This window comes from Pelobates fuscus, chromosome 7 (genome assembly GCF_036172605.1).
Source record: "Pelobates fuscus isolate aPelFus1 chromosome 7, aPelFus1.pri, whole genome shotgun sequence".
NCBI lineage: Eukaryota > Metazoa > Chordata > Amphibia > Anura > Pelobatidae > Pelobates > Pelobates fuscus.
In genome coordinates, this window is record NC_086323.1 from 199,315,597 (window position 1) to 199,343,333 (window position 27,737).

The following is a 27,737-nucleotide window of genomic DNA, read 5'->3' on the forward strand; positions in this document are numbered from 1 at the left end:
CATTAAACAGTTTTACCCTCAACTCGCAGCCTCGACTCGTTGTGACAAGCTGCCAAATGCCACTGGCTTTCTATGTGCCAAACTGCTCTGTTCCCCTGGCTTACGGAGAAGCCTGCTTGTCAGCCTTCTGCCTCATGACTATGGCCCTGGAGTGTATGGCCCTTTAAGAATGGTCTATGGGCATACTGCGACTTTTGGAAACAATGCCCCTTTTAGACCGTGTCCCCAGACCTTTAAAATGCTGTGTGAATGTCCTTTTCTAATGTGGTTCGGTAAATGGAGCTTACCGAACCACTTACTGCACAGGCAGACCAAGTAGAATTGTGCAGGCAATTTACCTCCCAGGCTGGCGGTTAACCGCAGGTTAATTGCCAACCGCTGGGTGGCCACTGTTCGTACAGTCTAACACGGCCATCTTTGTTTAGTCGTACGCGGTCAGCGGTGTGTGCCGGCAAATTCATGGAACTAAAATCGACTACACATTTGCACAAACAACGCTGACCCTTACCTTCTCCTCCACTTCGACGCTTCGGATGGAATCAAATTGCGTTCGACAATTTGAACACACAGTTTAACGGCGTCCATTCGTGCATTCGAATAGTCATTTTTCTGCATAAAATAGACCGACTAACGTCCAACTAACTTTTAAACCACTGGAGGGAATTGTATGATTTTTGGGTATGTTTGTATTTGAAGTATGCTGATTAATAATATGTAACTATGGAGATTGTATGTATATTTTTAAAGTTATAGTAAATGTGTAAAAAGTATATTTTTCCTGCCTGTGATAATTACGTTAACCCATTGTGTACAGTAATTATATCACAGGCAGAAGGGAGGATTTTGCTGGAATGAATGGGAGTGTTTAACTGTATTGTACGTGTTTAATTAGCTATTCTACAAAACCATGTGGGTGGTAACATTGTGTAAAAACCTGTATAAAAGAAGCAATAAAACCACAGCTCAGTCTGTTCCTGCTTAACCCTCAATCTAGAGTCTTATCTCTTATCGGGGGAATTGCTATATCACTACAAGGGATTGCTATGATCTGCATGCTCCCTTGGATAATCACTTCTAAGCTCTTTTTTTTTTTTTTTTTTTTATTCTTTATTTTTGTTGTGCAGTTTATTACATATTTTGACATACGCCACAACAGCGTGTTTGTAGATGCATATAAGTTTGACAGTGGCATGAGACATTGCACATTTTTATATAGTTATAACAGGCTTTGGCTAAACAGTGAGATCGTTGTGATATTATAGTAAGGTGATCACCGCTTTATGGTGCTAGGTTGGCATAGCTAGTGTCGTTATAATGTGGCATTATAATTTGCATTAGGGCAGTATCCGGGTAATCAGCACATTTTAGTTTTTTATGTTACATGAAGATATCAGGCTTCTAGGCATCATTTTTATGGCCTAACATGCTAGGCTAGACATGCATATAACAAGCTAATTGCGCTTAAGATTATAAATGTATTGCACATTTTATAAAATAGTACTAGTAATCAATTATCTATTGTAACACAAGCTTGCGACCTATAGTGCTATGATATTCACTCATGAGTTAGCTGTTACTAAATTATGCCCATAAGCTGTTGCCCTTGCTAATTACGCTTAATATGCAGGTAGAGTCCTGAGTATAAGAGCACCCCAACACCCCAGCGGCAGGCTGCCAGGTACTTGTACCCCAAGGAGGTAAGTTATGCAGGCTTCGCTCCCCCAGTGAGTCCAGAATTGTTTAGTGCTGTGATGTGGAGCTCCCTTCCGTCGCTTTCCTCCAGCTGTCCGGTGCCTACTCCCTGCGGTCCGGCTGACTAGTTTCACTGCGTCGTTATGGAGGTGGTGTAGGTCAGCTCCTCGGGATGGGGTTATGTTGTGCACTCTGTGCAAGTCATCTGGGCAGGTCCGAGGGATCTGTTGGGTCTGGGACGATAGGTCTGTGTTTTTCTGGTTAGCAGGTAGTCGCTCCCGCCTTTTTTTCGTCTTATCGCTTGTAAAGCTGTCACTGAGGCTGTGGGTCAGTTGGTACTGATCCGTTTCTGCAGGCGTGCAGTGCTTGCATGGGATTCTGGAGGGTGCCCTCCTCTCGGAAGCCAGAGGCGCTCGTGTGAGCCAGCAGGGTCGCTGCGCCGCCATTTTAGGTGCGGTCAGGTTTGTGTTTTGGCGGTCTGTCGGGGACTCAAAAGCTCCGATGTAGCAGGAGCCACAGGGCGTACAGGGTGCAGGCCGGGATCACCCCCACCGGCCCAGAGGGGGGGGAACAGGGCCCAGGTCGCCTAGCCGAAGGAGCCTGGGTGAGTAGCATTGGGCAGGATAGCGGGCGGCGGCCGTCCGCCTCACTCACCGCCTGAGTAGGCCTCATCCAAAAGGAGCGATGCGTACTCCACCGGGGGACTAAAACATCAGCTGCAAGCCTCTCCCCGGGTCCAGCGTCTCCATAGGTGCCTGCCCACCGCGGTAGGTCAACAGGGGGAGTTCAACGGGTCCAAATTGTAAGTTTTTAAGCCAAGATTAATTTTAAGCCAAGGCTAGCTCGGCGGCCAGGCCCCGCCCCCTTCTAAGCTCTTTTAAGAGCTTGTTCCTGTTTCAGTAAATATTAGAAAAAAAATGACTACAGAGTTAGAAAAAACTAGCTCTGGAGTCAAACGGACTAGATGGGCAGCATACATGGGCATAACCCAGAACGATATAAACTGAGAGAAGAAATCCCAAGTATTAGGGTAGATGGAAGGGAGAGCACGGGTCCTGCTTCCAAAGACCACTAATCGAGGGTGTGCCCATACAGGGGGGTACAAAATTAACTAAAGTCCCATGGCTGAATATTACAAGTAAACGTAAATAAATAAATAAAATAAAAAAGTATTTATTAAGAAGTAAAGTTGCTAAAAAACAAAAAATTGGTCCCCAAGAAGGTGCAAAAAAACTGTGAAAAAAACGGGAAGGGGGGGGGGGGAGAGGGGGTATGTATGTGAACACACGTGCTACACACACTAGGTCTCAATCATGAAAGTAAAGGTCACATAGGTATACCCCTTCGAAATAATATACTATGTGTAAAGTATATTGTAGGGGGACCATACAGTGGCCAAGGGCTAAATATAGCAAAATGAAACTCAGCGGTAAACTAGCAATAGTATAGACAGGCAGAGGATTCCATGTACGTGAATAAAGCTCCACTACGTTAGCACAGCTCAATAGCGTGATACAGTCAACTCTATAGACCATAAGGTGAGCCGACCCCTGGTATGAGCTGCCCACCTAGTACAGATAACAGTAATGGTGAAGATGTCACCTCTATAGTTCTCCTGGGGCAGCAAACAACCAGCGGGTGACCTCTACAGTGAGGTATGTAGGTACAGGTAGAGCTGAAAGTCAGTACAGCTATAGAGGCGCCTCTAACTGACCCCCATCTTACAATACACATAGGAAGACAGGCTCCACTTATATAAAGCAAAAAAGCCCTCCTTGTAGTTTATAGTATGAAGGGTAGATTGCCTAAACTCCTAACTGCATACAATACTCGAAGTGCTTGATAGCCCTATCAGAACAGATATAGAGTTCCAGGCTATTCCAATAGGAGATATCGGCAGAGGAGTCCCTAAGAGACGAACTCCTAGGAGGTAGGTAAGTAGATGCAAGCCTTCCTAAAGCCTTACTAAAGCTATTGCAGGCTATTCCAATAGGAGATATCGGCAGAGGAGTCCCTAAGAGACAAACTCCTAGGAGGTAGGTAAGTAAAATGCAAGCCTTCCTAAAGCCTTACTAAAGCTGTGTGGCCAACATGCCATGCAGAGTGCAGTCCATAGTCTAATAACCGCTAAAAATCATATCGATGGCTACCGGAGAGACCAAAAGTGGTAAGTGAGAACCCCAACACCCCAGCGTCTAGCTCGACGCGCGTTTCGGCGCTATGTGGCGCCTTTGTCAAGAGCAGTGAAAGCTACTCGTAACCCGGCTGGTTTATATGAGGGAGAACCCGCCCCTCATACTACGTCACGCGGCCAATCTAATTCTGCCGCGTCACGGAGGGGGGGGGGGGGGCAGGTATAGGACGGGCTGGGAGCATAATGCCGACCGAGATAGGGAAGAGGCGGCTGCTCGCTACACTGCCACGTCACGAAAGGGGAAGGGCTACTGTTGCCTAAAAAATAAAACATAATGTTACAAAATGAGGCAGCATGAATCGCCCAAAAGACAACATGTTGCCTACAAAGATACTTGATGTAATCACTAAATGTGCCGATGAATACTTGAACGGCAAGGGCAACATGTCTAAATTGGAGTAGAGCAATCACAAAAAAGGTCCCAAAATATTATTATAGGCACACATAAAAGAGCCCAACATATTATGATAATATGTGGTAAAACAGGGAATAAGATCCCCTGTATAGAGTTGGGGTCCTACAGTGTGCTAATATAGATACAGTGACAATATGACCTTCCTGGATGATAATTGTATTGAGAGCAATGGGAGAATATATAGGTTAATAAGAAAATACCAGTAAAAATGTGTGATAGTGCATAATAATAATCATAGTCTAGAAAAATAAGCACATCTAAAGAGCTGACAGGGGATGGGGGTTCAGAGAAAGGGGGAGAAGGAAAAACCTTCGTTCAGACCTCTAGGACTTAGGGTACTGAGCTGGTAGATCCAAAAACATTCCCTTTGTCTAAGGAATCTGTCATAATCTCCCCGTCTTGGATTCTTTTTAACTAGTTCCAAACCACAAAAGCGTAACTCCTTGGGATCGCTATTGTGGTGTTCGCGGAGGTGTCTTGAGATTGGGTTGTCAGTCAGATTTCTACAGGATCTAACATGTTCCTGTATCCGTTTCTTAAACGGGCGGAATGTTTTGCCCACATATTTCTTATTACATCCGCAGGTCAAAAGGTACACAATGCCAGCGGTGTTACAGTTAAAAAATGAGGTTATTGCGAATTCTTTTTTCCCCGAGGTGTCTTTCACTTTTTTGGAATCCCTTTTTATGAATTTACACGAGATACATCTCCCGCATCCAAAGGTACCAACCAAAGGGGTCTGTAGCCATGTTGTAGGGGGAGGTCCTGTTTTTAGATGGCTGGGAGCAAGTAAGTCTCTGAGGTTTTTTCCCCTCCGGGCCGTGATAGTCACGTTTGGTGCTAGTACCTCTTGGAGGTGTGAATCATTAGTCAGAAGAGGCCAAAACCATCTGAGAGAGTTTTTAAATTCTTTATTTTCTTTGTGCAGGAAGTAACAAAGCGTTTGTCAATGCCACAACAGCATATTCGAAAGATATAGACACAGTAGTTGTACATTTGTGGCATAAGAATATCGGCACATTTTTTAAATGTTATGTTTTAAACACGCTATGTGTAGTAGATTATACATGCTTTAAGTAGTTAAGTTGTGAGATCGTAGCAGGGATTTCAACAAAAGATAACAGTATGATTAGTTATACATTGAGAGACTTCAACGCGAGGAACAGTGTTAATATACTATTGGTAGAGATGAGTGACCAAAGTGAGTAAGACAGGCTAATAAAAACATAGTAAGAAAATAATATTAAGCCAAATAATAAGGTGGTAATCGCATGTGTGCTGCTGGGTCTGTTACAGCCTGGGTTAGAGTTCCTGTCAGATTTAGCAACAGCCAGCTCCTAGTTGGAGAGTCAGCCGATTCCTTGGCTGGGCACCCAGCTTCCACATGTGCACTGTCCACAGGCGTGAGCCATGCTGCGTTTCAGGGTAGAGGCATTCTCCATACCCCAGGCTAGTTCCAGGGCGTGCACCGTGTTGCTGTGAGCTTGGCGGTTCCCTGAGTCCCAGTTCCATCAATCCAGGGGTTTGTAGGTGCCTCTGCCGTTTTGGGGTAGGTGTCTGGGTGTCGGTCCTCTCTGCTTGTGTGTTCGGTGCTTTGGGGGTGATCTCCGGGTGGCCCCGGGGAGGCGCAGGGTGGGATGTTTGGCTTTGGGAGGTCTCTTGGGCCTTATTCCGCCGCGTGTCTGCTTTCTCACCCTTGGTAGTGTTGCAGGGGGTGCCCGCTTCATCCGGTCCATTAAGGCTGCCCAAAAGCGGTTGAAGGCTGCTTCCAGACGCTCTTCAATGTGGCTAAAGGGGTCCATGAGGTCGGCTTGAAGCGGCACTGGGTCCCATATAACAGGCGCGGGTGCATCCGCCATTTTGTGAGCCGCCGCTCGACTCTCATATTGTCGTTGCGGCATCTCCCACCATGTCTGGGGGGCCTCAGCGTGTAGCCCAGCGGGGGCCGGGATAACCCCCACCGGCCCAGAGGGGGGGGAAGCGGGACCCAAGCTGTCTGCAGGGTGGATGGTGGACGGGGGACCGGCCGCATCCCCCGCCCTGTAGGAAGTTGCAGGCCTCAGGGAGCCCTCATCTTCAAGAGTGCACTCTGCCTTCGAGGTTTCACCCCTATAGGTTGCCCACACACTCCCCTGTCGATGCATGCCCATGTCAGGAGGAATTGGGGGGTAGATTGTCCTTTTTTTCGCTTTGTAAAGTATTTAGGCTGAGGAGCTCCCTCAACCTGCGTCCTGCTCAGTCAGTGGCCCGGCCCCGCCCCCCTCTGAGAGAGTTTTTAACACTCTCCCAGCCTGCATCATAAGTTGCAATGAGACGTATAGTCCCTTTGGTGTCTTCTGAGTTTTTCCGTGTATTATCTGTAATCAGATCGTTACGGTCCGAATTGAGGGCTCTCTTGTATGCCCTCTTGAGACATCTGTTTGGGTATCCTTTCGCTTTGAAGAAACTCCTTAATTCACCTGCCTTGGCTCTGTATTCTGAGATGGAGCTGCAGTTGCGTCTCATCCTGAGGTATTGCCCTGTAGGAATACCTAGTTTGAGAGGGATCGGATGGAAACTGTCCCATCTCAGTAGGTTGTTAGACGCAGACGGCTTACGGTAGAGGGTAGTTTCTATTTTGTTGTTGTCTGTGATGGAGATTGTTAAATCTAAAAAGTTTAGATTCTGATCGCCAAACTCGCTTGTAAACTTTAAATTTTCATCATTGATATTAAGGATTTGTACAAACTCCTTGAACTCCTCAGAAGTCCCTAGCCACACCATAAACACATCGTCGATGTAGCGACGCCATAGGTAGATGAGGGGAAGATATTGTGAAACTCCTGTCTGTTTGGATAGGCTTTCCTCCCACCATCCTAGGTGGAGGTTAGCGTACGATGGGGCACAAGCTGTCCCCATCGCAGTCCCCCTGATTTGGTGGTAATATTTATTTTTTAAAGTGAAATAGTTATGTGTAAGGATGTATTCGAGGAGTTCCAAGCAAAAAGTCGTATGTGCTGAGTCTGTCTCCCCTCTTTGTTCTAAAAAGTGGCGTATGTGTCTAATGTCATTCGAATGCGGGATTGATGAGTACAAAGCCTCAATGTCAAGGCTGCAGAGTTTGGCTGTGGGTGGTACTTCAAGGTTAGATAGAAGAGCCAGGGGCTGCTTAGTATCTTGCAAATAGGATGGAAGTTTTTCAACCAAAGGTCTTAGGATTTTATCTAGATACAAGCTCCCGTTTTGAGTTAAATTCTCTATGCCCGAGACGATCGGGCGGCCCGGGGGTGATGTCAGACTTTTGTGTACTTTGGGCAGGCAGTAGAAGGTTAGGGTAGCGGTTGAGGATGAACCCATATTCATCCTCTGATAGCAACCCTCCACTGCGGCCTTTGTCCAAAATTTCCTTGTATTTGTTAAGGAAAGCATTGGTGGGTCCGAGCCTAGGACTTTGTAAGTATTCCCATCCTCTAAAACATTGAGTACCATTTCCACATATTTTGCAAGGTCCAGGAGGACAATATTGCCGCCTTTGTCTGCGGGTTTCAGAATAATCTTGGTGTTATTTTTGAGGGATTTTAGTGCTGCTTGTTCATTCCTCGACAGATTCATGTTTGGATAGAAGTCTAGGGATCTAGTGTCTAGTTTGTCAATTTCATCTTTCATGGTTTCTAGGAACAAATCAATATTGCGGTAATTACCCAGATATGGAGTGAATTTACTCTTTTGTTTAAGATTAGTGTATTTTAGTTGACTGGTCTCATTGTTTTCTTCCCATAGATCCATGAGAGTCATAAGGCAATCGTATTCCCTGGTTGACATACCATGGGATTGGGCCTTTTTTTCTTTGTTGATTACATGAAATTTGTGGAGGGCGAGTTTTCGAGCGAACAGGTGGAGATCTTTGACCCACATGAATTTATTAAACGGAGGTACTGGTACGAAAGATAAACCTTTCTCTAGTAATGAGAGGTGGTCTTTATTGAGGACCTGTGTAGATAGATTAACAACTCTAAGGTCCAGATTCAAGTCCTTGCTGGGGGTCAAAATCTTCTCCTGCCATTTCCCCTTCCTCTGCTCCCTTCTCTGTTCCGTGTGGAATACCTGTTTCTGCGTGTTTGTATGCCATCTGCGTGGCCCATCTCTAAAAAATTAACCCCTTTCTTAAGTATCCCTTTTGGGTTAGTATAAATGGGAGTATTCTCGATTTGTGGCTGGGAACCGGATGGGACACTACTAGTTAGATCGCTATCCGTGTCAGAGGACTCATAATCTGATGTCAAATAATTGTCAGAGTTGGTCCTTACTCTCCGGTTAAACTGACCATACACATTGTTGGTTTGGTAGTCTTTAGTGTCCCTAATAAATATTTGATGTTTGCGGATTTTGATGTTATTTTGAAACTTGTCTAGATTGTTTTTAAGTCTAGATTCAAACTGCGTAAATTCAGGATGGGATTGATATTGTCGAACTATAGCAATCTCTTTCTCCAAATTGGAGTTGACTTCTAGTACTTTTTCTTTCTCAAATTTTATTAAGATTTCCATAAAGTGTTTAGAGCATGTTCCCGCTGCAACCTCCCATTCTTTCATCAACTCAGCATTCTCTGTATGAGATGATGGTACATTACGAACTCTCAAACCCCTGGGGATCATCTCCTTCTTGTTATAATTCTCAAGAGAAGAGATCTCCCAGCTAGATTTGATTTGTTTTTTATAGAGGTTCTGTAAGGTGTTGAAAGACTGGTTTATGTCAGGAGCAGAGGAGGAGTATTCTAGTTGTTCTATTGAAAACACATTCTCTGAATCCCTACACCATAGGTTGCTGTCGGGTTTATTAGACAGGAATCCTGCCATAGTATATCCGGTATGTATAAAAAGACGTGCTTAGTGCAATTTTATTAACTGGTAATTTAGTCCTGGTACTGAAACCACGAAATTAAGTAAATATAAGAAAAAAAAATTAATACAGAGTTAGAAAAAACTAGCTCTGGAGTCAAACGGACTAGATGGGCAACATACATGGGCATAACCCAGAACGATATAAACTGAGAGAAGAAATCCCAAGTATTAGGGTAGATGGAAGGGAGAGCACGGGTCCTGCTTCCAAAGACCACTAATCGAGGGTGTGCCCATACAGGGGGGTACAAAATTAACTAAAGTCCCATGGCTGAATATTACAAGTAAACGTAAATAAATAAATAAAATAAAAAAGTCTTTATTAAGAAGTAAAGTTGCTAAAAACCAAAAAATTGGTCCCCAAGAAGGTGCAAAAAAACTGTGAAAAAAACGGGAAGGGGGGGGGGAGAGGGGGTATGTATGTGAACACACATGCTACACACACTAGGTCTCAATCATGAAAGTAAAGGTCACATAGGTATACCCCTTCGAAATAATATACTATGTGTAAAGTATATTGTAGGGGGACCATACAGTGGCCAAGGGCTAAATATAGCAAAATGAAACTCAGCGGTAAACTAGCAATAGTATAGACAGGCAGAGGATTCCATGTACGTGAATAAAGCTCCACGACGTTAGCACAGCTCAATAGCGTGATACAGTCAACTCTATAGACCATAAGGTGAGCCGACCCCTGGTATGAGCTGCCCACCTAGTACAGATAACAGTAATGGTGAAGATGTCACCTCTATAGTTCTCCTGGGGCAGCAAACAACCAGCGGGTGACCTCTACAGTGAGGTATGTAGGTACAGGTAGAGCTGAAAGTCAGTACAGCTATAGAGGCGCCTCTAACTGACCCCCATCTTACAATACACTATACTAAAGCTGTGCGGCCAACATGCCATGCAGACTGCACTCTGCATGGCATGTTGGCCGCACAGCTTTAGTAAGGCTTTAGGAAGGCTTGCATCTACTTACCTACCTCCTAGGAGTTCGTCTCTTAGGGACTCCTCTGCCGATATCTCCTATTGGAATAGCCTGGAACTCTATATCTGTTCTGATAGGGCTATCAAGCACTTCGAGTATTGTATGCAGTTAGGAGTTTAGGCAATCTACCCTTCATACTATAAACTACAAGGAGGGCTTTTTTGCTTTATATAAGTGGAGCCTGTCTTCCTATGTGTATTGTAAGATGGGGGTCAGTTAGAGGCGCCTCTATAGCTGTACTGACTTTCAGCTCTACCTGTACCTACATACCTCACTGTAGAGGTCACCCGCTGGTTGTTTGCTGCCCCAGGAGAACTATAGAGGTGACATCTTCACCATTACTGTTATCTGTACTAGGTGGGCAGCTCATACCAGGGGTCGGCTCACCTTATGGTCTATAGAGTTGACTGTATCACGCTATTGAGCTGTGCTAACGTAGTGGAGCTTTATTCACGTACATGGAATCCTCTGCCTGTCTATACTATTGCTAGTTTACCGCTGAGTTTCATTTTGCTATATTTAGCCCTTGGCCACTGTATGGACCCCCTACAATATACTTTACACATAGTATATTATTTCGAAGGGGTATACCTATGTGACCTTTACTTTCATGATTGAGACCTAGTGTGTGTAGCACGTGTGTTCACATACATACCCCCTCTCCCCCCCCCCCTTCCCGTTTTTTTGCACCTTCTTGGGGACCAATTTTTTGTTTTTTAGCAACTTTACTTCTTAATAAAGACTTTTTTATTTTATTTATTTATTTACGTTTACTTGTAATATTCAGCCATGGGACTTTAGTTAATTTTGTACCCCCCTGTATGGGCACACCCTCGATTAGTGGTCTTTGGAAGCAGGACCCGTGCTCTCCCTTCCATCTACCCTAATACTTGGGATTTCTTCCCTTGTTCCTGTTTCACTCTCTTGGAGGAGAGGTTCACCCACAGGATTCCTGGATCCTTGTCATAGGTCCAGGGTGGGTAGGAGACGGCGAGACCCCAAACAAACTGCGGCGGTTCGTGTGGTCTGCGGTGGTTGTGGTGTCTCGCGGAGCACTTAGAGCCCTCGGGAAGCGCTAGGAGCAGTAACGGAGCTACCCAGTCAGGGTGCCAGGCGGTGTAGGGAAAGGTGTTATACTAGCTCTGCTCATAGCTAGTGGGGAATATCTACATTTCCAGGAATATTGCTGTATGCTGATTGGAGCGACGCTCTCCAAGACCGTGAATCAGGACATCTAAGTGGTCCAACTTCCAGCCAGCCTGGAGGCAACTGTAACATTTGGTGGCAGCGGCGGGATGGTCCTGGAGTTCCTAGGGGAGACCCAGAACGAATGTAGAGCACCTATGGTAAATTGAAGCACACCACCTTAAAGGATTTACTGGAGAGCCGAAGTGGAACCGCCAGCAATCATCCTAGGAGGGAGCTGATTGCGGAGTTAACAGAGTTGGACCATGGCAGAGACCCCGGTGATGGCTGGTGATGAAAAGACAAGGATTGTCTAGGAGAGACTCCCCTTCTATGGGCCAAACCCTATTATAGAGCTGGTACAGCAGCTGATGGACGAGGCAGATATACGGGCGTCTAGAGCCCACGAGCTCAGTCTTATCAACGCTCAACGAACGACCACCCCGTCAGAGACCACCGGGAGGCGAAAGATCCCCTATGCGGCTTTCAAGCCCTTCCTAGAGAGCGAGACTGGGATCGACAAATTTTTAACAGACTTCGAGAGGCAATGTGCGCTCCACCAGATCCCCATCGAAGAATGACCCACCATACTTGACGGAAAATTATCTGGGCAAGCCTCGGACGCATTCCGAACACTAACTTCAGAGGAGGTGACCCAATATGTGGAAATCAAAGATACACTGCTAAGGCATTATGCTGTAATCCCCGACACGTATCGCAGACAATTTTGGAATAAAAAACTGAAACTGAATGATACACATACCGAATGGGCTCACAGGATGTGAAGGGTTGCCACACATTGGATCAATGGGTGCCAGGCAATAACGGCTTCAGAAATACTTGAGCTGTTTTTATTGGAACACTTTTACGATGGCATAGACCAGAAAGAAAGAGAATGCCTAAAAGACAGGCGGCCAGGCACCCTTAACAAAGCAGCAAAATTGGCCGACGAGCATCAAAATTCTTGGCTACAAGAGTCCGTAAACTCCCAACTGGTAAGCAGAACGGAGATCAGGGATAATTACAGAGCAATGACCCAAAATAATTTTCAAGCCCCTGGGCCAGCGGGACCTACCCGATACACGGGACCACCCAACAACCACCACGCTGACTGCCCACGACCTACTTGCTACCAGTGCAAACAACCCGGGCACCTCATTGCCAACTGCCCCCTCAACAACAACCGCCAGTACCACAGGCAGAAAGTATGGCTGGAGGGTCACTCCGCTGAAGGACTAAGGGACACCGGCGCTACAATCACATTAGTCCAGAGTTGCCTAGTCTCAGAGCACAAACGGTCAGGTCAAACTGTGGCTGTTCCAGTGGGGGGAGGGGATGTATACAAGATTCGAACGGCTACCCAGGTTGTAGATGGGTATCTGCCGTTGGAGACATCCTTCTGCCCGGCAAGATGCTGTGCTGTAGTGTAGTCACGATATCCCATCCGCTGGTTCAGAAGAGAGAGAGATTCAGAGCTCTTAAAAGACCTAATGATTAAACTGAGCAGGTTCCATTTCAATAATGAGATGAGGCTACGTTTTGAAGGGTTAAGCAGAACTGATTTAATGACCAAACAAGCAGCTTCTTTTATGCAGGTTTTACAGTAAGTTTACCACATGGACCTGGTGGGGCACTGAAGGTGAAAATACAGCAGCCAATCAGTTACAGATTTACAGTAGAAGCACATCCATTAATCACTGTACATTCCTCCCCTCTGCTTAGGAGATAATTGAGTTAATCATTATATTAGCTCAATTATCTCCAAGTTAAAAAAAATATATACTTTTTCACATTTTCTGTAACTCTAAAACTATGCATACAATTTAACACAAGTTACATTTTCATAACCAGTCCAATCAGGGAAACAACATATCAAAAAATGAGTCGAATTGGACCGGTGGTTCGGGAGTTAGTTAAAAGGTGGATGTGACCAACCGCTCGCATATTTCCCTGCCCAAAGCCGTTCCACAGATTTAGTCTGTGCGGTCGGTCTATTTTCCCTTTATAATAATGAAGAACCAGTTACAAAAGGCAGTTTGTAACATATCTCCTCTTTTGGGGGGAGACTAACCAGGTACCTGACCTTCTGTCGGTCAGTGCCTAAGTTAGTCTCGCAACCCACCCACAAATAAAAATTGGCAGAGTAGCTCCCCCACAATAAATAGGTTGTAGGGTGAAGGTTCACCACCTTCGGCCTTCCCGGTGTAGATAGGTAAATAGCTGGGGATACTTGGGGGCAGAGGCCAGCGGCGCTCTGCCCGGCTGCCAGCACTTCTGCTGGAGTGAATGTTTTAAAAAATAAGACTTCCAGTTAATTCCTGAACTGATCTGGGTGATTTTTTTATATGTTTGCCACCAAGATCAGGGCTATCAGGGGATGTAACATTTGTGGGGTTTTATGTATTTTTTAGGGTGCTTTTGGGGTGTTTTTAAAAAGTTAGTTTTTTCTGTGCTTGGAGATAATTTGCTTAGAATTAGTACAGTTACTGATTCAATTATCTCCCAAGCAGAGGGGAGCGATTGTGTGCTGTGTGTGGGAGTGTCGTACCTTGTGACCTTATTGTTATTGATCTGTGAAGTCTAAAATCAGTCCCCCACAAGATCCCGGTGGGCGTACCCCTTGCATGGGGATGGTCATATAAGGCCAAGTGTGGCTCCCATTAAAGAGATCCATTTACCCCTTCATGAAGTGTTGGCTCATGTTTGGGGGATTGGAGAATGTAACGGATAACCTGGCACCCCGACTGGGTACCTCCGTTGAAGGATGCTCCTAGCGCTTCCTGAGGGCTCCAAGCACTCCGCCAGACACCATAACCACCACAGACCTCCCAAACCGCTGCAGCTTGGTTGGGGTCTCGCCGTCTCCTACCCACCCTGGGACCTACGACAAGGCTCCAGGCTCCAGTGGGTAAACCTATTTTCCAAGAGAGTAACACAGGAACAAGCACTTAAAATAACTTAGTGATTATAGCAAGGGAGTATGAATAGCATAGCAATCCCTTGTAGCAGATTCCCCCAATAAGAGACAGGACTCTAAAATGAGGGTGAAGTAGAACTGAGGTTTAATGACACATACTATGCTTTTATGCAATTCTTCCATGCAAGGGAACCCACAGACAATTAGGAATTAACCAGTCACCAACTGGTTACCTCCCACACATCCCCTCCCCTTAGCTTGAGAGATAACATAATTAACCGTACAGTTTAAACACACACTTTTACCCAATTACCATAACTCCAAAAGTACACATCACATTCAAATACATTATTAGAAACAGCATAGTTATGGGAACAACATATCCAAATTTCATTCAAATCCGTTCAGCTGTTAGGGAGTTGGCCGGAAGTCTCTTTTGACCGACCGCATGCTCATTCTCAAGAGATGTTTTTTTCAGAATATGTACTACAGTGGCATGTTTAAGGTCAGCAGGAACAGTGCCAGACAGGTTAAAGATGTGTGTTAGGGTAGGCACAAGACAAGGGGAGAGAGATCTGATGAGGTGAGATGGGACAGGATCGAGCGGGCAAGTGGTGGGGCGAGAGGAATGGAGAAGTGCAGCCACCTCTTGTTCAGTAGCCAGGGAGAAAGTCTGGAGGGTAGGGAATGCATGATTTACGTGTGGTTGAAAAAAAGAATGGCAAGGAGGGAAGAATTGTTTCCTTAGCTGTTCAATCTTGTCGGTAAAGTGAATATTTTTGTTCGGTATTTACAGATGAAAATGAAGGAGAGGGACCTCGGTTAATAAAAAGGATAAATTAGTTATTTATTACACATGCGTTTACAGAGGAATAGGTTCTATTTCAACTGTCAAAAGTAAAGACAAATAAGTCAATGGGACCTGATGGAATACACCCAAAGCTATTAAAAGAGCTTAGTGGTGTACTAGCAAAACCATTAACAGATTTTTTTAACCCCTTAACCCCTTAAGGATACGTGACATGTGTGACATGTCATGATTCCCTTTTATTCCAGAAGTTTGGTCCTTAAGGGGTTAAGGACACATGACATGTGTGACATGTCATGATTCCCTTTTATTCCAGAAGTTTGGTCCTTGAGGGACTAACCAATCATTGATAACAGGAGTAGTGCCAGAAGATTGGAAGTTGGCGAATGTTGTGCCCATTCACAAGAAAGGTAATAGGGAGGAGTCGGGCAACTATAGGCCAGTAAGCCTTACTTCAGTAGTGGGGAAAGTGATGGAAACCATGTTAAAGGATAGGATTGTTGAACATCTAAAAACACATGGATTTCAAGATCAGAGACAACATGGGAGATCATGCCAAACTAATCTTATTGATTTTTTTGATTGGGTAACTAAAATTATAGATCAGGGTGGTGCAGTAGACATTGCTTACCTAGATTTCAGTAAGGCTTTTGACACTGTTGCACATAGAAGGCTTATCAATAAACTGCAATATTTAAGTTTGGATTCCAATATTGTTGAATGGGTGAGGCAGTGGCTAAGTGACAGGCAACAGAGGGTTGTAGTCAATGGAGTATATTCGAAGGTTGGGCTTGTCACCAGTGGGGTACCTCAGGGATCTGTACTTGGACCCATTCTCTTTAATATTTTTATTAGTGATATTGCAGAAGGTCTTGATGGTAAGGTATGTCTTTTTGCTGATGATACTAAGATATGTAACAGGGTTGATGTTCCAGGAGGGATAAGCCAAATGGCTAATGATCTAGGTAAACTAGAAAAATGGTCAGAGTTGTGGCAACTGACATTTAATGTGGATAAGTGCAAGATAATGCATCTTGGACGTAAAAACCCAAGGGCAGAGTACAGAATATTTGATAGAGTCCTAACCTCAACAACTGAGGAAAGGGATTTAGGGGTGATTATTTCTGATGACTTAAAGGTAGGCAGACAATGTAATAGAGCAATATGTAAAACAAGATACACCTAGATAAAACAAAAGCAGAGAAAACCCATAGGGAAACACAGTTTAGTGTATATGTCCCTGCTATGAATATTTTGCACTCACAAAATAAAGGAGTATTTCAAGCCCATCAGGTGTCTTTAGATCTTGAAGTATAATTCCTCAGGAGTGCATGCAGAAAAAATAAGAACTGGACATAGTGTGAAATCTTAATTGTATAAAAAATCACATTTAATGGAAAAACTTACAGAAAATCAGAAGTAAAAATGCTCATCAAAGATTAAATTCCTCCCTCTGAGATGATGAATGGAAGGAGCAGGTTGCAACATTTATGAAGCAGCTCTACGCGTTTTGTCTATATGTTAGACTTCATCAGGAGCAATAACAATCAAGTATATAAAACAATAATAAAATACAAATACATCAATAAAAGTCCAGTGTCTTCAATTCTTCTTATATAGGTCCTCTGTCAAATTCCACGCCAGAAATTCGCCAATCCGTAAGTCCCATAGCAGCTGTTGTAGATCTTTTCAAATTCGAGTCCGTCTATGGACTTCCGCATTGTCACTGTGGAACGCACATGCATTCCACCTACCCGGAAGATATCCTCCCTTTTCGACGCATTTCCAAATACGTCATCTTTCCACATGCGTTCCACCTCAGCCGCGGCCGAGAGATGTGAATACAGAAGGAGGAAAAAAATGTGTATGAGTACATAAATTCACATAAAATAAAGTAATTAACATAAATAAAAGGCATAAGTGAATGCCCCCATCACTGGTTCAGACATTAAATATCTATAGATATGCTTGATGGAATTTACATCTAATCTAAATAGTATATAAAATAAAAAATACATAAAAAGAGTAAATGGGGATATTAGAAGGGAGGGATACTGGAATATGCAAACTATAATGAAAATAAACATCAATGAATGAATAAAATACATAATAAAAATAAATATAAAATAAAATAAAAATAAAAAATAAATAATAAAGATAATGATGAATTAAAAATAATAGTAATTAAAAAAAACAAATTAGGTCAAAATCCACATTCAACCCGTAGGGTTGAAGTGTTCTAAGTTTGTGGATCCAGTATCCCTCTCTTTGTTTAAGTCTTGTGATAATATCTCCTCCTCTTACACCAAGAGAAATTTGCTCTATGACCACCCAAGAAAGATTGCGTGAATGGAATTGCAGCTATCCATTACAGTGTACTGGTACAGAATGATTTTTTTACATTTTTCCTGATATTATTTTTATGTTCTAAGAAACGAGTTTTGGCTGGTCTCCCCGTTCTCCCCACATACTGTGCACCACATCCACATGAGAGGAGGTACACAACATGCGAGGAAGAACAGGTGACTCTTCCCTGAATGAGGAAAGTCTCTTTAGTGATAAAACTTGAGAAAGAGCGTGTATGGGATGGTAATCCTCTGCACGCTTTACATGAGCCACAAGTGTAGAATCCTCTGCTACTCTCTATTTTTCTATTGATTGTATTCTGGAAGTGACTAGGTGTTAAGTATGTAGACAAGCTCTTGCCTTTCCTATAAACAATGTGAGGATATTTGGGTAGTTGTGGACCTATAAATTCATCAAATTTTAAAATATTAAAATGCTTTTTGAAAATTGTATTAATGGCAAAGGCCTTAGAATTATATTGAGTGTGAAATGAAAACTCAAAACGCTTATTGGAATTATTTACCGGTTTAACCTTATCTGCCAAAAGATTACCTCTATCAGTGTTTTTGACCCTTTCCACCTCTCTATCAAGTATTCCCTTCTCGTAACAATTTTCGATGAATTTATTGGTCAGGATGGCAGCCTGTTCTAAATATACATCTTGATTAGAGCAGTTTCTTCGTAATCGAGTATACTGGCTCGCATGTTGTGTACCTCCTCTCATGTGGATGTGGTGCACAGTATGTGGGGAGAACGGGGAGACCAGCCAAAACTCGTTTCTTAGAACATAAAAATAATATCAGGAAAAATGTAAAAAAATCATTCTGTACCAGTACACTGTAATGGATAGCTGCAATTCCATTCACGCAATCTTTCTTGGGTGGTCATAGAGCAAATTTCTCTTGGTGTAAGAGGAGGAGATATTATCACAAGACTTAAACAAAGAGAGGGATACTGGATCCACAAACTTAGAACACTTCAACCCTACGGGTTGAATGTGGATTTTGACCTAATTTGTTTTTTTTAATTACTATTATTTTTAATTCATCATTATCTTTATTATTTATTTTTTATTTTTATTTTATTTTATATTTATTTTTATTATGTATTTTATTCATTCATTGATGTTTATTTTCATTATAGTTTGCATATTCCAGTATCCCTCCCTTCTAATATCCCCATTTACTCTTTTTATGTATTTTTTATTTTATATACTATTTAGATTAGATGTAAATTCCATCAAGCATATCTATAGATATTTAATGTCTGAACCAGTGATGGGGGCATCCACTTATGCCTTTTATTTATGTTAATTACTTTATTTTATGTGAATTTATGTACTCGTACACATTTTTTTCCCCCCTTCTGTATTCACATCTCTCGGCCGCGGAAAGAAGAGGTATTTGGAAATGCGTTGAAAAGGGAGGATTTCTTCCGGGTAGGTGGAACGCATGTGCGTTCCACAGTGACAATGCGGAAGTCCATAGATGGACTCGAATTTGAAAAGATCTACAACAGCTGCTATGGGACTTACGGATTGAAGACACTGGACTTTTATTGATGTATTTGTATTTTATTATTGTTTTATATACTTGATTGTTATTGCTCCTGATGAAGTCTAACATATAGACAAAACGCGTAGAGCTGCTTCATAAATGCTGCAACCTGCTCCTTCCATTCATCATCTCAGAGGGAGGAATTTAATCTTTGATGAGCATTTTTACTTCTGATTTTCTGTAAGTTTTTCCATTAAATGTGATTTTTTATACAATTAAGATTTCACACTATGTCCAGTTCTTCTTTTTTCTGCATGTACTCCTGAGGAATTATACTTCAAGATCTAAAGACACCTGATTGGCTTGAAATACTCCTTTATTTTGTGAGTGCAAAATATTCATAGCAGGGACATATACACTAAACTGTGTTTCCCTATGAGTGTTCTCTGCTTTTGTTTTATCTAGGTGTATCTTGTTTTACATATTGGTTTGTGAGGATCTGAGGAATCCTTTGTTACAGCCTAGACCCAGAGGGAAGTAATCAATCTTTCCTCCCTAACCTATTGCTGCACCTGGGTGGTTTTTTTGTGTGTGTATATATATATATATATATATATATATATATATATATATATATATATATATATATATATATATATATAATGTAATAGAGCAGCAGGAAATGCTAGCAGAATGCTTGGTTGTATAGGGAGAGGTATTAGCAGTAGAAAGAGGGAAGTGCTCATGCCATTGTACAGAACACTGGTGAGACCTCACTTGGAGTACTGTACACAGTACTGGAGACCCTATCTTCAGAAGGATATTGATACCTTAGAGAGAGTTCAAAGAAGGGCTACTAAACTGGTTCATGGATTGCAGGATAAAACTTACCAGGAAAGGTTAAAGGATCTTAACATGTATAGCTTGGAGGAAAGACGAGACAGGGGGGATATGATAGAAACATTTAAATATATAAAGGGAATCAACACAGTAAAGGAGGAGACTATATTTAAAAGAAGAAAAACTACCACAACAAGAGGACATAGTCTTAAATTAGAGGGACAAAGGTTTAAAAATAATATCAGGAAGTATTACTTTACTGAGAGGGTAGTGGATGCATGGAATAGCCTTCCAGCTGAAGTGGTAGAGGTTAGCACAGTAAAGGAGTTTAAGCATGCGTGGGATAGGCATAAGGCTATCCTAACTATAAGATAAGGCCAGAGACTAATGAAAGTATTTAGAAAATTGGGCAGACAAGATGGGCCGAATGGTTCTTATCTGCCGTCACATTCTATGTTTCTAAGTAGCTTGCAAAGCTATCAGCTGTAAGGTTAGTTTGGGGGGTGGCCACAGCAGGACGGAGAAGGGAATTAAAGGTGTCAAAGAAACGTCTGGGATTGCGGGAGCATGAACTACTGAGAGAGCAAAAGTATGATTGTTTTGCGAGGGCAAGGGCAGCGCTGTATGAAAGCAACATGAATCTGTAATGGAGAAAGTCTGCCTGGGTGCGAGACTTCCTCCAGGAGCGTTCAGCACAACGGGAGCAACTCTGCAGATAGTGTATTGATTTATTATGCCAAGGTTGGGGTCGTGTCCTCCTCGAGGTGCATGTTTGGAGCGGGGCTGCAGCGTTCAAGGCAGATGTGCGGGTAGTGTTTGTAGCGGACTGGACTCTGCACCAGAGTCTGCCCCAGTTTGCTGGAGGGACTGCTTGCTAGCCTCCTGCCCTGCGACTATGGCCCTGGGATGGATTGCCCTTCAAGGCACCATATTTGGGCTTATGGACCTTTATTGTACAGTGCTGGTCCTTTTAAAAACAGTGTACGGACTCATGGAAACTTTTTTGACACCTTTTCTTCCTCTGGGAAGGTGAGGCTCTTCGCCTCCCCCAGCTCCATTGTTCTCCAGCAGGGCGTTGTCCCAGGGACACTGCCAGACCAGTGGGAACTGGTTTTGGCAGGTAAAGCCATGCTGGTAAGTGATAATAAAGGGACCTGACCTAACTTTTTAACCCTAGATGGATTCATGTGATTTTTACATATGTTGCTCCCCAAGTTATGCTGATCACAGAAATATAATTTTATTCGTATGTGATGTAAAATCAGGGACTTATGAAAATTTTATAAAAGTGTAACTTTTCAGCTTGGAGATAATTTAGTAGATACAGTAATTGATTCAATTATCTCCTAAGCAGAGGGGAGGAATATGCTGGGTGTGTTTCTACTGTCCCATTGTGTCTGATTGGCTGTTGTACTTGCATTGTATGTGTGGTAATGTGTTTATTGGTTGTTCTGCAAAACCCTGTGGGCAGTATTATGTTTTGTGGATGGTAAATAAAAGAGGCTGTATGTGCCAGCACAAGGAGTTCCTGCTTAACCCTCAAAGTGAAGTGTCGTCTCATTATTGGGGGAGGATTTATTGTATGCTGTTCCAGTTTGACTGCTAGGAGTGAAAACCTATAGGTATGGTTTCCTATTCAACTGTCTACAGCATTTATATGCTTGAGAGTACTCATGCGCTTCTCTGATTCGGTGGTTGTGGTGTCTGTTGCAGTGCTCAGGAAACGCTAGGAGCATCCTTCAACGGTGGTACCCAGTCGGGGTGGCAGGCGATCCGTTACAGTGTTGTATTTGGATATGGCCAGTGAGGGACAGGAGAGGGAAGGGATGGATAGCAGTTGTGAATCAATGTCAGCTGACAGCTGCTGGGGGTCAATAGAGTTAAGGTTCCTTCTGAGCTGAGGGGGGTTAGGCCGAGGTTGTTGGGTGAGGGGGTAATTGAGAGCAACCGATAGGAGCTGGTGATCAGAGAGAGGAAATGGAGTGTTGCAGATATTAGATACTGTGCATGACTAAGAGAAAATAAGGTCGAGGGTATTGCCAGCTACATGAGTGGGAGAACTAGCCCACTGCAATAGTCTAAGGGAGGAAGTAATTGAAAGTAGTTTAGAGGTGTAACGGATCGACGGGCACCCCGACTGGGTACCTTTGTTGAAGGATGCTCCTAGCGCTTCCTGAGGACTCCAAGCACTGCAGTAGACACCACAACCACCGAACCGGAGAAGCATATGAATGGTCTCACGCATATGAATGCTGTAAACAGCTGAACAGGAAAAGCATACAATCCGCTTACACTCCTGGCAATCAGCATACAATCCAATTCCCCCAATAACGACACGACACTTCATTTTGAGGTTAAGCAGAACTGACTGTACTGGCACATACAGCCTCTTTTATTCAGAATCCACAAACATAGTACTGCCCACAGGGTTTTGAAATACAACCAATCAATCCGTACAATACACACAGACACTCCCACACAAAATCCTCCCCTCTGCCTGTGATATGACTACTGAACACAATGGGTAATATAATTATCACAGGCAGAGAAAAACAGTTTTTACAATATATTCATAACTTCCAAAATATACATGCCATTCACATAAAACATACATTTTCAGAATCAGCATGCTTGAAATATACACACTCAAAAATCAGGGCAATCGATTCAGGGGTTAAAAAGTTAAGGGAAAGTCCTATTTGACCAAATGAAGCATGGCTTTTCTGCCCAAAACCAGTTCCACAGAGTCTTCCATCCTGGAGATAATTGGGAAGTAATCCAATTATCTCCAAGGACAGAGGCAAAACTCCATTAGCCACGTGGTAGCAAAATACAATCAAATACATAAAAATATTTAACTGTGCAGCCATTGCATAAAACAGGTACATTCAACATATCCACAGATAGCTTAGATCTGAGCGCACATTATGACTGAATGGCGCTCAGATCACTTACATACAGTTCAATCGCCATGGATGTTTACTAACACTCGTTGCAGGGAACAGTTTTACTTTTTCTTCAGTTATCTTCTTGTAATCTTCTTGCAGCAGAATCTTTTTAGTTATTCATTAAGACTTAAATCTTGCCCATGCTTTCTCCACCAGTAAATGTAGGAAATTAGCTGATCCTGAGATGTTTGTCACATCAGAGTTCCAATAATCAAATCGTCTTGCAGCCTTAAAATGTATATTTATTCAAACAATACACGGCATCTCAAAATAACATAAAATCTTTGCACACATCTGTACCAATACAGCAATATGTATGCACTTAAGTTAATATCCATTTTTGATGTTTAGTATTGGTGATGAATAGCTATCTGCAAAAGGTATTACATGTCATCTAAGAATTCAGTTAATTAGGATAAGGTTATTTGATTATTTAAAATAAGTTTAAAAAAGGGATGTGGCTTAATCACCATTCTGTCCAATCTATTATTAAAGTCATACGTTATAATAATGGTTACACTTGGGAGGTTAAATAGAATTTACACATATATTTAAATGAATACATTCAGAAAAATGCCTTTCTTAATACACATGGGAGTCTTGCCTGGAATGCTGGGTCGAAGGTTATATTAACAGTGGGCCTTCATCATTGATATACAATGGACATATGTTCTACAACTGATATTAGATGTCTAGGTAGGGCCTCTCAGTTCCTGTGTATGAAAGAAGTCGGAAATCATGTAATTTGCAACTAATACAAGAATGCTAATAATAATATTACAAATATAAAATCCTAAAACACATTAGATATTTTAAAGCTCATTAAATATTTTTAAGAAGGTTGACATTTGACTCCAAATTATGAGTGACTGATTGGCATATGACACAAAATTAGTATATTTATTAGTTATGGTCTCAGCTGCATTGTATGCCCTAAGAAAACCCTAGAAAATTTGAAGTAAACATAACCTTTGCTTGAAGTCTGTATTAACATGGGGGTTGGGGGAAGTAGCATTTCACTCTGTAACAGACAGAACATACAATCACAATGTATCCTGAGTTGCTGGAAAGTCATCATATGTACGTTAATAATCAAAGTGATAAGACAATAGTATACACACTAACAACAGAATAATAAATCTGCTAAATTGAAAGGGTCCCAGGTGTACCTCACTAACACCCAAAATAGTAAACAGTGAAACCTCATCCAATAAGCATACACTATTAAGATACAACCTGGAGAGTAAAAACCAAGTGGAACTGAACAGCAGTGTGATGGGAATTGTCAACTGGAGAGAATTCCAACTTGGGCAATGTGTTTCGTCCAAACTTTGTATCATATCCCTGAAGAAGTCCCTGATACAAAGTTTGGACGAAACGCGTTGCCCAAGTTGGAATTCTCTCCAGTTGACAATTCCCATCACACTGCTGTTCAGTTCCACTTGGAGATATGTTTCCTAACATCTTTATGTCTGTAAGTGCAATCTAATAAATATATTTTGTATTTTTCTTACATACTTCATGATGTATGGTTCTTTTTATCCATTCCTTTGAAGATATTCATATTGCTTGAATCTACTATCAAGATACCCAAACCCCAAGGGGGTGAGAGGCCTGATTTCTACTTTTGTTTGTGAGTTTGCTACTAGCACCACATTTCTCACCATTATAATACTGGATTATGCTATGATTTGTATTTTTTCATTATTTTAGATTCAATATTATTCTTATATAGAATATTCCAGCTCTAGTTTTTACTCTCCAGGTTGTATCTTAATAGTGTATGCTTATTGGATGTGGTTTCCACTTTTTTGTTTCATCATACGTACGTTGACTGCTACTATCACAGTTACTACGTACAGTGTCAGCATGATCAAAATTCACAATACAAGATATTTTATTTCTCTGTTAAGGCATGGATGACTTATACAATTTTAGAGTAGATGGTGGGAACCGCACTCAATCCAAACGGCCAAGGTTGCTCCAGATCAGGACCAGCAATCCCAGGACAATATACAAAGAAGAAAAGATCACAGGCACTCCAAATGTTAAGCCGTATGCAGCTTTAATGTAACAAAATGCAACGCAACGTTTCGATCTAAAAAGACCTTTGTTGGTCGAAACGTTGCGTTGCATTTTGTTACATTAAAGCTGCATACGGCTTAACATTTGGAGTGCCTGTGATCTTTTCTTCTTTATACAATTTTAGAGACTCATCACCTGTGTGAGATCTCTGATGTCTATCAAGATTAGGTTAAACGAAAAATCATTTTCCACATTCAGAACATGAAAACGGTTTCTCTCCTGTGTGAGTTCGCTGATGACTGACAAGTTTTGATTTATTGATAAAACATTTTCCACATTCAGAACATGAAAACTGTTTCTCTCCTGTGTGAGTTCGCTGATGAATGACAAGATGTGAATGTTGCCCAAAACATTTTCCACATTCAGAACATGAGAACGGTTTCTCTCCTGTGTGTGTTCTCTGATGACGGAAAAGATGTGAATGTTGCCCAAAACATTTTCCACATTCAGAACATGAGAATGGTTTCTCTCCTGTATGAGTTCTTTGATGATCTACAAACACTGATTTTCTACGAAAACATTTTCCACATTCAGAACATGAGAACGGTTTCTCTCCTGTGTGAGTTCTCCGATGACTGGCAAGACTTGAATGTTGCCGAAAACATTTTCCACATTCAGAACATGAAAACGGTTTCTCTCCTGTGTGAGTTCTCTGATGACTGACAAGACTTGAATGTTGTTGAAAACATTTTCCACATTCAGAACATGAGAACGGTTTCTCTCCTGTGTGAGTTCGCTGATGACTGACAAGTTTTGATTTATTGATAAAACATTTTCCACATTCAGAACATGTGAACGGTTTCTCTCCTGTGTGTGTTCTCTGATGAATGACAAGAGTTGAATGTTGCCCAAAACATTTTCCACATTCAGAACATGAGAACGGTTTCTCTCCTGTGTGTGTTTTCTGATGACTGACAAGATGTGAATGTTGCACAAAACATTTTCCACATTCAGAACATGAGAATGGTTTCTCTCCTGTATGAGTTCTTTGATGATCTACAAACACTGATTTTTTAAGAAAACATTTTCCACATTCAGAACATGAGAACGGTTTCTCTCCTGTGTGAGTTCGCTGATGACGCACAAGCGCTGCATTTTTGCTGAAACATTTTTTACATTCAGAACACGAGAACGGTGTCTCTCCTGTGTGAGTTTTCTGATGACAGACAAGATGTGAATGTTGCTGAAAACATTTTCCACATTCAGAACATGAGAACGGTTTCTCTCCAGTGTGAGTTCGCTGATGACAAACAAGCTCTGCTTTAGTGACAAAACATTTTCCACATTCAGAACATGAGAAAGGTTTCTCTCCTGTGTGAGCTTTCTGATGACGGACAAGCACTGCTTTAGTGACAAAATATTTTCCACATTCACTACAAAAGAAAGTTTTCTCTCCTGTGTGAGTTCGCTGATGACGGACAAGTTTTGATTTATTGATAAAACATTTTCCACATTCAGAACATGAGAACGGTTTCTCTCCTGTGTGTGTTCTCTGATGAATGACAAGAGTTGAATGTTGCCCAAAACATTTTCCACATTCAGAACATGAGAACGGTTTCTCTCCTGTGTGTGTTTTCTGATGACTGACAAGATGTGAATGTTGCCCAAAACATTTTCCACATTCAGAACATGAGAATGGTTTCTCTCCTGTATGAGTTCTTTGATGATCTACAAACACTGATTTTCTAAGAAAACATTTTCCACATTCAGAACATGAGAACGGTTTCTCTCCTGTGTGAGTTCTCCGATGACTGGCAAGATTTGAATGTTGCCGAAAACATTTTCCACATTCAGAACATGAGAACGGTTTCTCTCCTGTGTGAGTTCTCTGATGACAGACAAGAACTGCTTTAGTTACAAAACATTTTCCACATTCAGAACATGAGAACGGTTTCTCTCCTGTGTGAGTTCGCTGATGACGCACAAGCGCTGCATTTTTGCTGAAACATTTTTTACATTCAGAACACGAGAACGGTGTCTCTCCTGTGTGAGTTTTCTGATGACAGACAAGATGTGAATGTTGCTGAAAACATTTTCCACATTCAGAACATGAGAACGGTTTCTCTCCAGTGTGAGTTCGCTGATGACAAACAAGCTCTGCTTTAGTGACAAAACATTTTCCACATTCAGAACATGAGAAAGGTTTCTCTCCTGTGTGAGCTTTCTGATGACGGACAAGCACTGCTTTAGTGACAAAATATTTTCCACATTCACTACAAAAGAAAGGTTTCTCTCCTGTGTGAGTTCGCTGATGACGGACAAGTTTTGATTTATTGATAAAACATTTTCCACATTCAGAACATGAAAACCGTTTCTCTCCTGTGTGAGTTCTCTGCTGTCTAGCAAGAGTTTCTTTATGACTAAAACATCTTCCACTTTCAGAACATGAGAATGGTTTGGGGTTTATGTTTACTATCTCCTGTGAGAACATATAGGAATCTGAGAAAATGCTTGATTTTTCAGAGTTAAAGTCCTTGGTTCTGTTATTAAAAGATTTCTTCATAGCATTGCTTCGTGTATTTCTTTCAGTAAAACCTCTCCTGACAAATACTCCTGAAAGAAAAATACTGGGAATTAAAGGAAATCGGTCACTAGAAATTATTGTTTGACATACTAATTACAATATTTTTTTTTTAATAGTTAAGAAATACAACCATAAGGTGTCAGTGACTGAGAAGAAATTAAAGCGGCACTGTCATGCCGAACTTACCTTTCCCCAATCAATTCCTCTTCTCTCCCTCTGTCAGGATCTGTTATTCATGTCTTCCGGTCTGCTCTAGTTTTCTTTAAAACATAAGACAAATTTCACTTGCCTTGTGGAAGTTTCCTACACCATGACCAGCGGAGGAACAAAGTGTGCTTTATTTCCGGTGGTCAGATACATTTTCCCATAATTCTTAGCTTTCCTCCCTGTTCCTACCATGCTTCCTGTCAGTATTGCCGAAC

General features: G+C 42.1%; 1 protein-coding gene across 1 annotated transcript in view; it reads right to left on the reverse strand.

Moving 5' to 3' along the window:
• Positions 1-24,918: 24,918 nt before the first annotated feature.
• The window catches only part of LOC134568449 (oocyte zinc finger protein XlCOF6-like), a 31,887-nt gene continuing 29,068 nt past the window's right edge, over positions 24,919-27,737 (reverse strand). Inside the window, exon 2 of the mRNA XM_063427043.1 lies at positions 24,919-27,344. Coding sequence (XP_063283113.1) covers positions 24,973-27,294 — 2,322 coding nt within the window. The 5' untranslated portion in view covers positions 27,295-27,344 and the 3' untranslated portion in view covers positions 24,919-24,972. The remainder of the gene's footprint in view (positions 27,345-27,737) is intronic.